Genomic DNA, 18,721 nt, shown 5'->3' with positions numbered 1-18,721 from the left:
AGTTACACGAAAAAAAAACTATTACGTCGGTATATATAAACTTGTGAAATATTAAAATAATAATTTAATGAACATAAATATATAAAATAATATTATTACAAATAGATAGAAATAATATATAAATATAATTAATAATATAATATATGATTAATATAAGTAATAATAATTTTTATAAGTAATATGTAACTATATATAACGACATATAGTTCTCGACACACATTTCGTATAATTAATTCATTTAATTAAATAATAATTGTAGTGACAGAAATCTAAAATAATAATAATTATATATATATATATATATATATATATATATATATATATATGTGTGTATATATAAAATAATAACTATTATATATAATATATTATATTTTTTTAAATTAAATTCTATTTTTTTATATTATATTATAACATTATTTTATTATTTTTCACATTTTTTACTATATTAGGTATATAGAACTTTCCATTATTGACAATAAAATAGTATTTCCGTATAATAAAATGTTTATATTTGTCATTTTTGATTGGTTGTCATCGTTTTTTAATTATTTCCATGCCCATCGAGCTCATTTAATCGTGATATAAAGAACATAGATATATAAATCTTTATATATTTTTATGTTCTTTATATTTATGGTCTTTAGTATATTTCGGTGCTAGTATACGTATAAATGTGGTGAATTTTAGCGCCATCTTTGATATACCCCAGATATAATACCAATATAGAGACGGGGACATACAAAATTTCCTAAAGTCGATTGTTCAAGACAGTCACACGCTCCATAGGAGCACGAAGAGATACAAGGAAACGCAACGTGTTCACTATTAAATAGGCTGATAAGCATATGCTTACGTGGACGATAAGGTAGCGTGGGTTTGCATTTCGTAGGAGCATTTAAAGTCCCACGTAGAACCTCGTGTATATTTACGCTAAATGTCAGTGCCACTGCGGGTTGTGTGGATTCCAACATCATTACAGTGAACATGAACAACGCATCGCGTAAGATGAAAAACCCGTTGTTGTCCGCTGCGGGTCCTGGTTTCCCCTTCGACAGTTACACGGAGAATACATTACTAGTGCCAGTTAACCCCACGTCAGCTGTGCTCCGAGACGGTGAGTCTATTCAACGAGAAACTCTGGGCGAGGTTCAGCATATATTGTATATTATTATGACCTAATAATATAGAAAATTGGATAACAATCGATTCCGAAGTGAGATTTGTCAAGGAGAGTAATAAGAAATAATTCTTTAAGGAGAGAAGTAATTCCGTTTTTACTCCGTTTGCTCCGTTTTACTGCGCTTGATCTTCTTCGCCTCTATATTTGCCAAAATGTATTCGTTGGCAAACATCTGTTATTCCTTCATCATTTGCACAGTCGATATTACAGAGAGAAGTGATAGTATGTCATGAAAGTCTCTCAGTTAAGCACATAAGACATATATCTATATAAATGGTTCGGTATATTCGTTTCGTCATACCCACATTTGGTCATGCCCGGATTTATATAAATTGCATAAAACATATGCATAAGAATTCAAATAAAACAAAGATTTACGTGAAAAGATTTTCCTGTTTATATGTCTCGTTTATAATTATGCAAATAAAATTCAGATATTAAAAAATTTAAAGATCTAAATTTTAATAATAACACAATTATATACATTTTATAATAAAAATTTATTAAATATGCTTTATATATACACTAAATAATATATATTTTAGAAATTTAATGTGTGTACAATTTTTATGATTTTTATAATTGGTTGTGATAATAATAGCTAATTTTCTCATTAAGCATATTGTTAGAAGCTTGTTCTTTCGGATCTAGCAGGCGGTCTAGAACCATATCTTTGTGTGTAAGGCAGATCATGACTATTCCTTCTACTAATGCAATAAACTATTGCAATAATAAGAAGTACTATAAGAAAAAGGAGTAGTAATGCACCAAGTACGATAGCTGCTATCTCTCCTTGCGACAGATTATCCCATGCTATAAAAATAAAATATTACCACGACATTTGATCTTTTGATACTATTATACAGTCATGTCATTTTCACATTTACTGCAGCTTATCAGAATGTTGTTTATCAGAAGTTTCTATTAATTAAATGTGTCGAATTAACGAAAAATTTATTAAGGAAAAATTACCTGTTACATCAATAGTACGGGAATTCTGGTTATCTGACGCATCTATTGCTGTAATAATCGCTGTTGTCGAGCAACACGTCGACAAATAATAAAATGTGACACGGTCTTTAGTGCCGCTCACAAATTTAGTGCGTGAATATAGTCCATTCGGAGTCGATATAACACTTTTTAAACCTAAAAAAAATCGTAAGAGAGTTAATTAAACGGAAATTTTCGATTCGTAATTATATATATTGCTTATTCATACATATTATCAAACATTCATCGAATACCTGAGTTCGAGTCTTGAACTATGATGTCAGCGCTCCAAAATGTTTTTTCGCAACGATCTTTGTCCAGTTTACCAGCGCAATTACTGTTAAAGGAATATTCTAGTGTCGGTTTTACATCATCAATGTTCTAAAAAATGCAAACAGAAATCATAGATAATACAAAAATTTATATCGTAATAATAAGCATAAAATACAATCTTATGTAAATATAAAATAAGAATATATTGTAACACACACACACTCATGTTGTGCATAATTCAATTTATATTATTTTATATTATTTCTTCTTAAATTATATTATTTAATTAATTTATATTATTTCTTCTTAAATTGTGTTTTTAAATTCAAAGAAATTTTTTAAATTCAAAGAATTATATATAACAGAATATTTTTTGGAATTATATGTATATATAATCGACTATATTTTTTCACTTCTTTTTACCTTAGAAATTGCATTTTGAACATAAATATACACTGTTTTTTCCGGTATATCCGTACCCTCGATCAACAATGTAAGCGTATTGACAGAATCTTGGGTGCCCAACGGTACACCGACATCCACGGCTACATAATTTGTCTGTTGTGGATACAACCACAAGCTGTTGCATATAAATTAATAAAGATAAAGATAGACAGATTTCAAAAGCAAAAATAATACATGATGTACAGTAATACAGTTTTCATATACGATTTTCTTCGTAGCTCATGTTAATTATGTTCGCTAATATAATTCTCTTGCTAATATAATTATCTTGCTTTCTTGAGAGAATTTAATAAATTTTTAAAATGTAAGAATGTATACACACATAAACCAGAAATACAATATCTATTTAAATTTAAAGAACAAAATTTAATATGTAATTTGTTTTCAAAATATATAATCCATATTATTTATAAATCAATAAGTTGATGATATTATAATTTTAATAATTATTCATTAATTCATCTAAACAGGACATATACAGGGTGTCCCATTTTAACTTGGACAGTAAAATATCTCAAAAACTAAGCCCAGCAAACAAAAATGTTTCAGACAAAAGTTGTATGGTTTCGAGGGTGCCATAAGATGGTACCATTGGTTTGACCTTGAAGAATCATTTGAAGGTCACGTGAAGGTCACTTCAATTTTTTTAAATGGAACACCCTATATATTTTTGCACATTCTTATAGCTTATCTCGAGAGCTTTCCAAAACACTATAATTAAGTACCTTTTCGTTAAGTACTTTTTGAGTTATGAGGCTTGAAATAATTTCTTAATTTTACATAAATCGTAAAATATCTTGTAAAATATTCATTTTTCGATTATCTTACCTTAATACTTTTACGTACAAAATAATGAGAGGAATCAATTGGTGTAAAGAAAACACATAGTTGTTTTTAAGAAAAAATATGTAATTTGCAATTAACAATTCCATATTTTTTCTTAAAAACAACTATGTGTTTTCTTTACACCAATTGATTCCTCTCATTATTTTGTACATAAAAGTATTAAGGTAAGATAATCGAAAAATGAATATTTTACAAGATATTTTACGGTTTATGTAAAATTAAGAAATTATTTCAAGCCTCATAACTCAAAAAGTACTTAACGAAAAGGTACTTAATTATAGTGTTTTGGAAAGCTCTCGAGATAAGCTACAAGAATATGCAATGACAAATAGTAGATTCCATTTAAGAAATTGAAGGTGACCTTCATGTGACCTTCAAATAACTCTTCAAGGTCAAACCAATGGTACCATCTTATGGCCCTCTCGAAACCATACAACTTTTGTCTGAAACATTTTTGTTTGCTGGGCTTAGTTTTTTAGATATTTTACTGTCCAAGTTAAAATGGGACACCCTGTATAAGCCAGTTCAAGCCGACAAATTTATGCGGCCATAAATATTATTTATTTTCTTTTATTCTCAAATGTCGAAGGTCACTTGCTATTGATGTGAGATCTGCATTCAAGACTATATATTCGCATTTTTCATTCAATGAATAGTTATATATTTGCACATTGAGAATACTATTTCTATAAATAATTATATAAATTGTGAATATATTATACGTCATACGGACATATATAATATTAGTGCTTTCCGGTTAGTACTGGCCAATATATCCTCGTTTAAATCTTCAGTGTTATTTATTTTTATTATTCGACGTATTTTTATTAATTGAACGTACTAAATTGGTTGCGTACTAAGTATTCGAAATGGTGAACTTCTTGCTCGAATTGCATATCGAACTGGAAGCACGCAGTTATTCGTTACATCAAAAAACATTCTATGGGTTGTTCCTGGTGTAGCAATCAAATTACTTTTGGCATTAATTTCTAGAAATATCTTTCTCCTTTCTAAAGAATCTCCAATATTTCGAGTAAATTGCGTTGAAAAATCTTGATCACTATCTTGTATTTCCATCAATACATTATTTCTAGTAGATATTTTCATATCGTTTGTATCGATATCTTCATTTAATGATGCAATTTCCAATGATCGCGATTCAATTTTCTGTTGTTGCTCCTGCACAATAAAAATTTATTTATTTTATATTTATGTTTATATTTATATTTATACTTATATATATATATATATATATATATATATATATATATATATAAAATATATGTATTTGTATTTTATTATTTCTATTTATTAAAGTATATGCCTTACTACGGTAAATATTTTTCCATTTGTTTTGGTATCTTTTGGTACATTCTGTGGAATTTTAATATCACCATAACTAGTCAGATTATATATATTACGTAAAGAGAAAATAGAATAATTGGCAATGTTTTTCGCTACAGTAGACTTGACCGAAGGTGAGAAATCTTCCGTCATTATTTCATCCTCATTATTTATTATTTTTTCATCCATAATTTCTGCAGATCTTTTCACGTGCGCAAACTTTGATCTTTTATTTATTTTAGAATTTATGACAGGTATTGCATATATATTGGTTCGATTGTTGTCAATATTCTCAGAAGCATTCTGTAGAATATATACATAATTCAATGATTATGTAAAATCCGTTCCATGTATATCCTGATTATGTATGGTAATGTATAATCACAAAAGGATAATATATTGCTTATTCAACTTACTTCTTTTAAATTATTGAATTGTTTAGTATTTATATTCGTTGCTTTGCTTTGTGTGTCTTCATCTAATATCTCATTAAAGTTATTTTCTGTATTGATTTCTGGAAGAAATAGTAAATAAGAATTTATAATAATATATTTTTTAAATATAATAGGTAATATTAAATGGTGTAGTGTATAATATTATATTCTTTTAGTATTTCATATTATTGCATATGATATACGTATTATATCAATTTTTAAAAAATTTGCCAAATGATGCACGAACATTTTCTTTCCGAAACTCATCCATTTCATTCTTTGGATGCACAAATATAACTGTAAAGGCTTTATTTAACTTTCTATATCAATGAAAGTGAAAGCAAGACATCTATTGAAGTTTGTTGCAACATTGAAATTAAAGAATAATTAAAAATATAATACAAAGTCATAAATATAAAAAAAATTCGAAAAGATTATACAAAATAGATAAGCATTGAAATAATTATAATTATTTCAAAATTACAACTAATTTTACTAAATGCTAATAGAAACAGAAATATATGAGAATAAATTTGGTTAAAAATATATTTACGCAAATAATAATAACTTTGGCAAAATTTCGAGAGATTATACGGCACGGCCGAAAACAGTTGTGTAAATTTTATTTGCAAGACAAGAAACACCCGTATCGGTTTAAACGCACATTTTTTGTGATCGAACGTATCCGTTTCTCTTTGACTTTATCTTAAATGTCGCGTCTTAAAAACAGAAAACAATTTTTTTTTATTGAATATCATTTCTTTCTGCATGGATTCTCTTTTTAATATGCTTAAGGATGCAAATGAACAAGAATAAAAGAAAGAATGTGTGAGCGAGAGCCGTGGCCAAAGAGCAACGAGTGAATTGCACAATCTCGTGTGTATTTACGAGCCAGAAAGCGACGGATTGGCAGTTGTAAGACGGCTGCCGAGGAAGTTGGCAGCCACGCAAGAGTACGTGTAGATCCAAGAGCAATTCACGTGTTTTGTTGATGGTTAAGTTGCGATTGACTCGCGTAAAGATAAAAGTGTGAGTGTTTCTTTTTCTATTTGAGGAAAAAACTCGATTAATCATCGTGATATGTGAATGTTTCCGATTCTTATGCACAGCTGTAGTAAAGTTGCGAGATATATGTCGTTTATAATTCTATTATTTGTAATTCTATTATTAATTATCATTATTTAATTAATGCACTGTTAATACATTGATATGCAATTTATTAATTTTTCAATTTTTTTTAGATAATTGCTTTGCATTACAAGATTTATTTGATTTTTCATTATTAATGACATCAAATTGATTTTTTATACTAAAGTAATACTGCATTACTCATAGAATTTTTATTAAAATTATCATATTCATGCTTATAAATGCAATAATCAGTAAAAATTTTTGAATTATTCTTATTTTATATTCCATTTTATTTTATTTAATTTTTATTTAACTTTATAGCTAAGTTATAAAAAGAAAAAAATTATAATTGATATATTTTTGTTATTGATTAGTTCATATAGTATTTTAGTATTTTACTAAGAACTTGTCATGAAAAAAATAAAAATTTTTAAATAAATTTAATATATACATATCAATAAAATAAGTTTATAATTTTATATTACTATAACATGTGTGTTATATGAAATTTGTAATGTCGATGACAATTTGTTAGTTTAATACTTTTCGTAATATTATCCTTACTTGTATCAAACAAAATGACTACGTTAAAGTTATATTTTAAATTTCCCACCCCTATTAGCTTCATGCACCACCCTCTTGGTGGCAGGTTGCGCGCGCCGAACTACCCTTTTCGTGTCATGCATACATGCCAATATTATTATTCCTGGTTTCCGTGTCATTCTGTCTGTTAATGTGCTTTAGGAAGTGAAAATTGTTTTCTGAAGTAAACATTTCGATGATTTGGACAGTAAATTAAAATTGACGATAAAAGTTAATAATTTGTCGATAAGGAAATCATCAAATCTCAGCTTTATATTATTTTAATCCGAATTGATTTTACCGATTATAGAGGTTTCGTGACAGGAAAGGCCTGTTCAATATTACCTGTTCAATAAGAGTAAAAATATTTATAAGCGTAAGTGTGTGTATTCTTGTGTGATGTGGTTATTCAGTGTAATACAACGAATACGAAGCAGACAATCACCCGATCAATATTGCCCTTGGTGTATGAAGGTTAGATAGATGTAATGATACTGTTCTATATACATCTAATAATTGAAAAATATATCAGCAAAAAATTAGTGCAATCTACAATTTTTTATAGTTCAAATAATATTTTTCTTGTACAAAAGATATTTCTCCAAATAGAAAAAAGTAGGATAGATATAGGGCAAGATGATATAGAGTGTATTAAAAAATTTAGCACTGCATAAATAGAATAATACATATTGATGTAATATTTTCACGCTATATTAATTAATCGCGTGTATGTGCTATTATTTTAATTGCAAGATTAAATAAAATTAAATAATCTTATTTAAGATCAGTTAAATAAATTTTTTTCAATATATTGTAAATGTGTTGAAATAATACTTTTCATAAATGATTAAAGAAGTATATGTGGAATTAAAGATTAACATTTAAAACACATATATATACAGAATAAAAATGCAAATCTGTCTTTTCCTTGTGTTTATAAATAAAAGAACAAAGTATGTGCGCGTTATGTGTACTTACTTATATATATAGTGAGAACCGTCTGCGAACAATTTTTCAAAATGCTGATTACAATTTCAGTTACATTAGCATCTAAAGAGATTTCGGTATAATTAAATCTCTGTGCACCAATTTTTTTTTTCTGTAAATAATATATATTTTATAATAATCTTTCTCAATATGTAGATATGTGAAGCTCTATTATTTAAATATTTTTTTAATACATAATAAGTGCTTTAAAGTGAATTTTGAATGTCTTTAACGCCTTGATTAAATTCTAAATTTAAATAAATATCATTATTTAAATAAACATCATCCATTTAAATAAACTCTATAAATATTATAACATTTATAATATTTATAATATTAGAGTTCAAGATAAATTTCTAATTAATAAATACATTATAATATTTACCAAAACTGACATTTCTTTAAAAATAACTTACTTCACAAATGTTTAAGTTTGTTGAATTTTTATTATTGATAGATATATGTCTTATTATCTTCATATTCCGATTATTGCCCAATAAAAAATCATCTAAAAATAAAAATAATTATATAAAAATGATTTATATGTATATGATTTGTATTTTAAATCAACTTTGTTACGGTACATGCATTTATTTAACATATTTTTTATAATAAGATCATTGTTGTCATATAAAATGTTGTAATCTTAATAATTAAAAATAACATTAATTATACGTCATTGGTTATTTTCAAGATATCTAGTGTTAAAAGCTAAACTAACAATAAGAGTAATAGCGTAATTTGTAAAACTTATATACGTCAATATTTAGTCGAATATGATAAGCAACGTCAATAATATTCATAATCAAAACAAAAATTATTTACGTAATATCTCTCTGTTGAAATTTTTATTCTCTTTGTTTTCATTTCCGGTGCACGCGAGCACGAATGACAAGAAAAAATTAATATCTTCAACGACAGAATTATTTTTGTCAGTTTCCATCTGTTGTATGCAATACCTTTCAACAGAAAAATTTTGTTATTTTTATTTAAAAAAATATTAGTATCTTTAAAATAATATTTTTATTGTAGTTTTATATTTATATATATATTGAAGATAATATTGAATGAGAAAAAATATAATATATATAAAAATATAATATATATAAAAGTTTCATCTATATAAATATTTTTGTTTTAAGTCTATGATATGTCGCACAAATTGATATAACAAACCTAGAACAACTTGATTTTAAGAAATTTTTTTCGCTTTCTATTCTCTCTGATAAATTCTTCGAAGATTCCAACGAAATGTCAGGTTTAGATTTGTCATTTTTTAGAGTAATCTCATTCAATCTTGTTACCATTTCGATTGATTGTATGGTTCGTAGCGGGGCGTCCGATTGAGAAGCGTCATTAAACGACGTGAATATTTTTGAGGACGTTGATCCACCGAGTGCATTTTTATGTAAAATGCAAGTCACAAAATATATCACAAAAAGCAAGTACACGCGTGATTCCATGATGAAAACGTACAGAAAAGATTTGACGGAAAGACTAAATGTAAAAATGTGGGTGACGTACTTATAAAGTTTCGTGCGCGTAAGTTTACCGAAGGGGTAACGTATGTTCAGTTACATTGATGATAACACGAGCGCAAAAGTAAATCTGGGCGTTAACGTGCGTCCTTGCACAATCTCGAAGATATCTCGTTATGAGAATCTCTCGTTAAAGCATGTTTTTTACACAATTAAATAAACTTATAAATATTGCAACATTTAATAGAATTTAATATGATCGTCTCAGATTAAATTCATCTTGATTTATAATATGTGATCAATATTTATGAATAATACATATGTTTCGCATAATGTATTTCAAAGTTATTAAGAAAAAGGGATAAATGCTTTTCATTATTAAAAGAGAAACAAATTTGGATACATTGATTATTTATATTTGTATAACAAGTTTTAAATATGTTTCTTTAATTAATATATATTATTAATTAATATATATTATATATATTTTTTAATATATCTTACTAGTACATCAAATTTTATAAGTTTTATATTTTAATATTAAAATTTAACGATACTGCATATTTTTCATGAAAATCGCAAATAAATTTTTTTATTGAATAGATACAAGCATAAAAAAGTGTTTTTATTAGCGTATAGATTGCTTGTTTTTAAAACTTAATGAGATGCCAAGGAATTAGTATTCATTAATGCAAGTACGAACTTTTGAAAATTATTAATGAGTTTCTTCTTAATTTTACGAGTACTATATTTATTAATTATTATAAATTACGCTTAAAACTGAGGATTTGTGCTCATGAATAAGTTATATCAATGCATAAACATCAAATAATAATTTTAAAATCTCTTCTAGAATGCTCGTCTAACAAATTATGTCAAAGAGTAAGAGTATTATCGGTTAGCATTATCTTCGTCATAAGTTCTTACGTTCATTGCATCCTGTCTAATATTGACAGTTCATGAATAACATGGAAAATTTAGTTGTCTAAAGGAAGGTATTTTGTGGATACGTTATTATATCCGATTGACTAGGAAAGAGTAAATGTACATACATTGTTTCTCAATTTTTAAAAATCTTGAAGCATTTTTCTAAAATTCAAAATTTCAAATGACAAATATTCATAAAAATATTATTAAGAAAAATCTAGTTTTATCATATAATTTTTTATTTTAAGCATTTTTTTTACGTTCACATATTATTGCAAGATGCTTATAATAATGATACAGATGAAAAATTATATTTTTATATATATTCTTCGTATACAAATATATATAAATATATTAGAAAATTAAATATATTAAAAATCTCGATAATTGTGTCTAAATTAAATCATTTTCTTCTAGATGCCGAGCTCGACAACTTCATAGGACAGGAGCCGGCTAATATTCAATTCCAATCTCCATCAAAGACGCAGGAGAATTTTCCCTCGGATACATCTTTTCAGTCAAAGGAAAATAAGGATACCGTGAATCAGTCAGCAAAATCAGGATATTTCACGACAATCCTTTCTTCTCTACCGAATTTATCTCTGTCATCAGTTAAAAATGACGCTTTAGGATCGCAAATAAATCAAACAATCGATAACACTTCAAGCGGAGTGATACACGAACCTAATCCTTATATATCCCCACAAGGACAGCATGGTTCTCAATCAGAAATACCAGAACTCTTAGCGATCAATTCTCAGAATCCTCAAAGCACGAACTTATCAGGATTTGCTGCTTTCGGTCCCACTGATACTGTATCGAATCCTCCGCAGCCCGCAGCTCCACCCAATTTACCTCAACCTGGTTATGGTGAGTGTCTACAGTTAACTCGTAAAATTATGTTTATGTTATTGTTATAATTAACATAATTAATACAATAATAAAAAATCATGTTTATATTATGATTAATATAATTAAGTTATTAATGACTTAATATAATTTTTCTTATAACGAATTTTGATTAAATCTTCAATCAATTATGCCAAATCAATGTATGAATAAGTAATTCAGCGATATATAGAAAATATGATATAAAACGATTCCAAGAAATCTTAATTAGTAAAGATCTAAGGTCAATTTTTTAATTTTAATTTGTCGCGCTGTTTACATACGTGCATAATTAGTTTTTTAAATTTAATTTATTCTATTACATAATATAACAAAGATGTTATGTTTTCACAGCATTTTTTAGAATTAATTATTATTTTTTTTTAAAGCGCCCATTTCTTATCGTCTCGGAAATCAACGACGCCTGAAGTATGCGCCTCCACCTGATTTGACGACCAACGCAAAGCCGAGCCCAACGGTACAAACATTTTTTCCTACTCAAAATGTGTCTGCATCGCCGACCATTTTAAATCCGTTTAAATCGGAGGGATCAGTACAGGATAACAATTCCAGCGTACAACAAACTAGTTCTTTACCTGAACAGCTTCCAAAGTTTGAGCCGCCATCGGGAAACAGCTCTCTTCATACATCATTTCGATCCAATTTAGTCACAACAGAAACAACGTATAATTCATCTGTAGCATCCACAACTCAAAATCAATTTTCCGAGAGTTCTTCTCTATCTACGCCATCGCAATTTGTTTCGTCATTATCAAGACCAATACCTACGCAAATATTGGAGCCCGCAACACCACAGAACACTCCGGCGAACATCTCATTCCCCGGCTTTACACCTTACGTGAATCGGGATATCTTACCGACAACCAATTCATCCAATTTAGATAGAGAAGTTGCTGCGTTTAGAAACCCAAATCAACAAAAATCAACGTCGGAATTTTCGAGAGACAGTATTCCCGAGACTACAGGATCTACGCATAAATCGCCATTGATAACAGAAGAGACAAAAGCGATATTTACGCCGATATCAGCAGCCAAGGTAACAGAAAAGTTAGAACATTTACTTGCAGAGCAAAAGGGAGATTTTCCTTCAACAACTCCTGAAACATTTTCAAAAATTGATGAAATTACGTCTAGCGTTACTACTGAATCAACGAAATCTTTCGAACCGCAAAGCGAGACGCCGCTGGCTACAAATGAGTTCATCGATGAATCATACAAGGCGAAGTTGAATGACGTTCAAGAGAAAATCGCTCAGCCTGGAAGTGACACTTGGAGTGACGTATTTCTTGGGCAAGAGCCAACGGCGGAATCGGTAATCTGTCCAAAAGTACATACGGCTGATAACAATCCGGTCGTGACAGATAACCAAGCGGCTGAATCGAACACACATTTGCCTCAACAATATTTCCAATTGCAATCGACATCTATGCCAAGCTCTGCTTTTTATGCAGACAGACCTGCAGATCAAAGATCAAGCTTGAATTACGTACCGCCTGTTCAACTTCCGCAAAGTAATTTTTACAATCCGCCGAAACTAACGGAGCAGTCGGCAAGCGTGTTCTTTGAATCGACAAAACCAGACGGATTGTCCAATTTTTGTCAAGAGAAGAATATAAATTCTTCTCTTGGTCAACCAAGTACTTTAATAGTTGCTACGACAAATAATCCGCAGCAGGTTCAAGAAAATTCGACTTTTAATTCTACAGCGGCTAATTCCACAATTCACGCACCATTTTGGAATGCCGATCAATCTTCTCAATCGCAGGTGTTAAACACTATATCCAACCAGCCAGTGTGTACTGCGACGAACCAATCATTAGCCCCAACATTTTATAATCCTGCTCAATTCACGAATGAATTATCTAAACAACGAACTTTTTCACATACATACAGTCAACAATCTTCTCAACAACAATCGTATCAAAATCCATCCTCGTATGAGAATAACAGTGGATTACAGCAATCTTACGCTGCTCATGAAGATAATACCTCATATTCCGCATTGCCTGCAGTCTCGATAGTAACGGCAATACCTGAACCGACGGGATCAGCCACACTTAACCCTATTCAAATATCGGTTAATGCGCCGATTAATCGTACTACGCCAGATACTATCCCACCGAGTTTTCAAAATTGGGTAAGAATATCTCGCCACACCATATTTCTAATTTATTTATAAGGCCAGAATATTATAACTAAATGTAAATTACTAGTAAACTTGATAAATTTTCTTTATATATATATATCATTAATTTATATATTTCTTTATATTTTTATTAATACATTTTTCAGACAAGATTTTTGTACTTGTATTTATTTATTATTAGTAACACATTTTTAACTATATTTTATACTCACGAAAAATAAATACCTTTTAGGCTGCTGGATCTTCCGATAAACATATGCAATACAGACCAGTATATCAACATTGGTTCTACCGCAAAGAAGTGGAGAACAAGACACTATGGCTTCCGTTCTCTATGCAGGATAGTTTAAAATTAGAAGAAATACATAATTCTACTGATATTACGCCTGAAACTACAGTAGCTACTGAGGGTGGTCGTTATGACGTCGATATTTTGCGTCGTCAAAGAGTGCCCGTGTATTGGACCGGTGTATCTACCGAAGTTAGGCGATGTTCTTGGTTCTTCAAAGGAGCAAGCGAATCGAGATACGTTCCTTATAACGAGAGCACTGCTGTAAAGCTCGAGGAGGAATACAAACAAGCATGTCTTACGAACAATTGGAATCGAAGAATTGATCTGAATAATGGAGAATATGTTATCTTCCATAGCGCAACAGTCCAGGTTCACTATCTACAACCAACTTCGCCCGATTTGGCAGGATCCTGGGGAAATAGCGCAGTAAGTAACAAATTGTATATAATATAAATTTAACAATATAAAATGAAATTTTATAATAATTGAAACAATTTATATTTTGAAATATTTGATTGGGAAATTTAATTTTATAATATGATATATATAATTGCGTGAATTTTGTATCAAAATGTTTACTTATAGGTTTTTAGATTCTATTGTTGTTAAAATATTGTGCAATTTATTCCGATGTCATTAATTACGCATTTCATATTATTACATTTCATTAAAATAGAATTAACGTGCTATTAAAAATTATCCACTCTTTGTTATGCAATTTATATCTTCAATATTAAAAATGCTTTGCTTTATAGTTCATAATTAAGCTTTTAATTTTGTCTTAATAACATTTTATTTTCAGTGTTCTTAAAAAATTATATTTAATTTTTTATACACAAACACACACACATTTCCGATTTACGCTTTATTGTATTTTAAAATATCTTATTTTCTTTCTTTAGTAAATTATTTCACCGGTTAAAGTGTACGCGTTTTTTTATATTACGCGCATGGTTCTGTTTGAAATGGTGGATCCTAATTCCTACAGGGTTCAGAGGACAGTACATATTTACAGGGTTCTACAAGTAGACCAAGAGTTGTTAAAAGAGGAGTCGACGAATTCAACATAGAGGAGGGTGAACCCGAGAAAGTAGATCATCTTCTATTTGTCGTTCATGGTATAGGCAGTGTTTGTGATCTGAAATTCCGCACTGTAGAAGAAGTTGGTAAGTTCTAAGAAATGTAATGTTAAATATGCAGATAACCTAATTATAATAATTATCTGTCAAATTTATATAAATATCTAATTTCGATATATTTATATTTATAAATTTTTTCAGTCGATGAATTTCGAAGTATATCACTTCAATTGGTGCAATCACATTACCGCACCGCGAGCGAGCAAGGAATCGTAAACAGAATAGAAGTTTTGCCAATCTCCTGGCATACAACACTTCATTCCGAGGATACGGGAATCGACAAAAAGTTGCAATCTATTACATTGGAGAGTATTCCAAAGTTACGGCATTTTACTAACGATACTTTACTCGATATACTTTTCTATACTAGTCCTGTATATTGTCAAACTATTATGCGCACCGTCGGAAGTGAGATAAATAGATTGCATTTTCTATTCAAAGAAAGAAATCCTACCTTTGACGGAGAAATATACTTAGGTGGTCATTCATTGGGCAGTTTAATTTTGTTTGATCTACTGTGCCATCAAAATTCTGTTAAGAAAGAAGAAGAAGAAAACGAGAAAAACAATGATAATACGGACGATAATAGTGATAAGGAAAGTGTAAGTAAAGAAAAAATATTACCGCTTTTCTACTCGATTTTATGATAATTTGAATACATTTTATCTCAACTTGGAATATTTAAGTAATAAAACTTTTATGGCGCTATCGCAGGAAAATGACAGTATTGGGCTCATTAAGCCAATGCCAGCAGCCGTTCTGAAAAGACATCACAGTAGAAGAATCAGTTATGTTGTAACGGGCGCGGCAGGAACTGGCCAACCTTATATACATTATCCGCAACTCAATTTTCATCCGCGTGCCTTCTTTGCTCTCGGCAGTCCGATTGGCATGTTTGTAACTGTTCGCGGAATTGATACTCTCGGAGAAGAATTTGCACTACCCACTTGTCCGGCTTTCTTCAACATTTTTCATCCTTTTGATCCAGTAGCTTACAGAGTGGAATCCTTGATCAATCCTGAAGCTCATAAATTTCGACCTATGCTGATACCACATCATAAAGGCAGGAAAAGAATGCATTTAGGTGAGTTTAAAAATTTTTTTATTTTTATTATGTATATATTTATGATAATATAAATTTTGATAAAAAAATGTATATATTAATATATTTATAATTTGCAGAATTAAAGGAAACGATGGCACGAGTCGGAGCAGATTTGAAACAAAAGTTAATTGATTCCGTGAAACACACGTGGAATTCTTTTTATCAGTTAGCCTTATTTCACAAGCCAGACAATCAAGCTTTGGAACGTGAGATCGATAAAGTTGTCGAAGAACAGTTACAGAAACAGCCTAGTGTACCAGATCAACATAACAATGACGATGATGGTGCCAATTTAAAAATAGGAAAACTTAATCGTGGCCGAAGAATAGATTATGTTCTTCAAGAAGCGCCTTTTGAATATATTAATGAATATATCTTTGCTCTTACAAGCCATATCTGTTACTGGTAAATCTCAATACATTTATTGCGAGAAATATATTATGTTATATTTATTGCGCACTTATTCTAATATTATTTGATTAATTTTAGGGAATCTGAAGATACTATTCTCCTGATACTGAAGGAAATATATGGATCTAGAGGTATTCAGACAGATGCGCAGTTTCCTCAGCAGACATTGTCAATTGAGAGAATGTCTCCTTCGCCATCTTTGAATTTAGCAACTGCGTTGTCGGACAATGAAAGCAACGCAGGAGCATCTGTTATGGGAGTAGATCCTACAGTGCCCATATCCAGCAGATCTGTTGGTCCACCACCTAAGACTGGTTTTGTACCAAAATTATGATCGACAACACATCTCTCGAATCTTACTTTTTGAATTTGAATTATAACAGAAATAAAATTAATTTCTTTCTCAACGCGATAATAAATCACATTGAGAGAAGAATTAAATTTATTTTTGATATTTAAAATGAAAAGATTAGTCGTCTAACATTGATATTGAAAAGGAGAAATGGAGTATAGAAAAAAATCAAACTTTGTATTTTACAATGTTCTTGTATTATTTGTAAATTTTATCACAAAACACTAATTAAGATATATATATATATATATATATATATATATATATATGTATGTATGTATGTATATATATGTATGTATATATATATATACACATATATAGATATAAAATATTAATTGCACTATATTACAAAATCGGCCTATGTGAACAATTCTCCTCTCTCTAATAATTTTTAGTTTAGCGACAAATCAGTCGTTAGGTACGAATAACAAAAGGATATTAAGATTAAGAAATCCAATCTATTGATTTAAATAATTGATAATTTATTACTTTATTTGCATATTTAATATATATTCGTACATATTATTTTGACAAGATGTTGTATGACTAAAGGTATGTATAAAATGTTATATAGAGAAAATATATATTGGAACGAAAATGCGTAAATATGAAATGACATGTAAATATACATACGTCATAGTTGAATAAAAATATAGATTATATAAATTTTTATAATTTGTCTAAACAGATTATAAAAAAAATACTAATTTCGATTCTTATGTATGCGCAAATTTTAATAAATTACTGTATTCTTTTACATTTTCGCATCTTTATTCCTTCATGTAATTTGATTATAAATTTACGCATATGTATATTATATAGCAAATCTATGATTGAAATTAATTGTAATTAATCGATATTAATTACAATATCAAAGTGATTCATATTAACAGTATTAATTCCAAGTGCATTTCAGGGATAACTATAGGAAGCACGTGACATAATTATGAAAAACTTCGGCAATAATCTCGATATCGTGCAGTCGAGCAATGCCGATATGTTCTTTAAAATGGTGTTACATGTCCAATCGGATCAACGAATAGCGTCACCTTATCGCGCGAGCAGCTTTAGCGATTCTAGAAGAAAAAAAAGAGAATGCTTCGGCACATGCACGGCTATCACGAAACGCTAATTAATTGCGGTGCAAGCCCACCAGGTTCGAGACTGCTTTGCATTTTGCGTGCAGGCTCTCGTAAAACTACATGCCTGTCAGCCCCGGCGAATTTCAAGATGATTTATCGTCCTCGCAAAACTAAGTTTTTCGCGGTACTTCGTGGCTTCTCGGCGGTTCCGAAAGGCACCGCTTTCGACATGCAACTGTGGTCGCTGTGGGCACGATCCGTAAAGTTGACATCGCTGATCGACTACTATTTTATATCCTCACCATCTAACCGGGGGTGACTTTGAAATATGTTTCCTTCAAATCTTTCGACGTAGGATTTTTCGGTCGGCACGTTTCACGGTGACCCGCATACGTTATAATTGCGGAGAAATTAAGTGACGGCTTTTACGTGACGGCGTTTAATACGTACGGCCGAGCCTATATTGTCACGCGAATAATCATGCACACGAAAAGTCACGTTGTACATCAATCTTTTCATAATTTTATCAAATTATAACAAGAATCATGAAACTGTATAGACATCGAGAGAATAAAGTTCATGTACTTCCTTTTACATTAATGTTAATGTAACTATCTAAAAAGAACGCATAAGTTTAAAGATAAATAT

General features: G+C 29.6%; 2 protein-coding genes across 3 annotated transcripts; one reads left to right on the top strand and one right to left on the bottom strand.

Annotated features, from left to right (window-relative positions):
* The first annotated feature begins 749 nt into the window (after positions 1-749).
* On the top strand, positions 750-18,667 carry LOC145963570 (uncharacterized). 2 transcript variants are annotated; one of them, XM_083085667.1, is made up of 9 exons: positions 750-1,114; positions 11,055-11,507; positions 11,915-13,683; positions 13,925-14,410; positions 15,000-15,150; positions 15,265-15,725; positions 15,838-16,207; positions 16,306-16,633; positions 16,718-18,667. In XM_083085667.1, exons 1-9 carry the CDS (start codon positions 985-987, stop codon positions 16,971-16,973), a joined length of 4,404 nt encoding a protein of 1,467 aa, XP_082941793.1. In that variant the 5' UTR covers positions 750-984; the 3' UTR covers positions 16,974-18,667. The 2 variants fall into 2 exon arrangements, with proteins under 2 accessions (XP_082941793.1, XP_082941784.1); XM_083085658.1 differs by having other exon boundaries at positions 14,973-15,150.
* Positions 1,684-9,709, bottom strand: LOC145973919 (uncharacterized). The gene is made up of 11 exons (XM_083103593.1): positions 9,409-9,709; positions 9,058-9,191; positions 8,649-8,740; positions 8,224-8,344; positions 5,515-5,612; positions 5,084-5,401; positions 4,596-4,933; positions 2,867-3,023; positions 2,425-2,551; positions 2,153-2,326; positions 1,684-1,993 (listed from the first exon to the last, which is right to left on the bottom strand). Exons 1-11 carry the CDS (start codon positions 9,693-9,695, stop codon positions 1,806-1,808), a joined length of 2,034 nt encoding a protein of 677 aa, XP_082959719.1. The 5' UTR covers positions 9,696-9,709; the 3' UTR covers positions 1,684-1,805.
* Positions 18,668-18,721: the final 54 nt, after the last annotated feature.

This window comes from Camponotus vicinus, unplaced genomic scaffold, assembly GCF_025532165.1.
Source record: "Camponotus vicinus isolate PSW18456_S1 unplaced genomic scaffold, iyCamVici1.0 SCAF_1, whole genome shotgun sequence".
In the NCBI taxonomy this organism is placed as follows: Eukaryota; Metazoa; Arthropoda; class Insecta; order Hymenoptera; family Formicidae; genus Camponotus; species Camponotus vicinus.
Note: the sequence above shows the minus strand (reverse complement) of the source record. Positions and strands in the feature narration are given on the sequence as shown.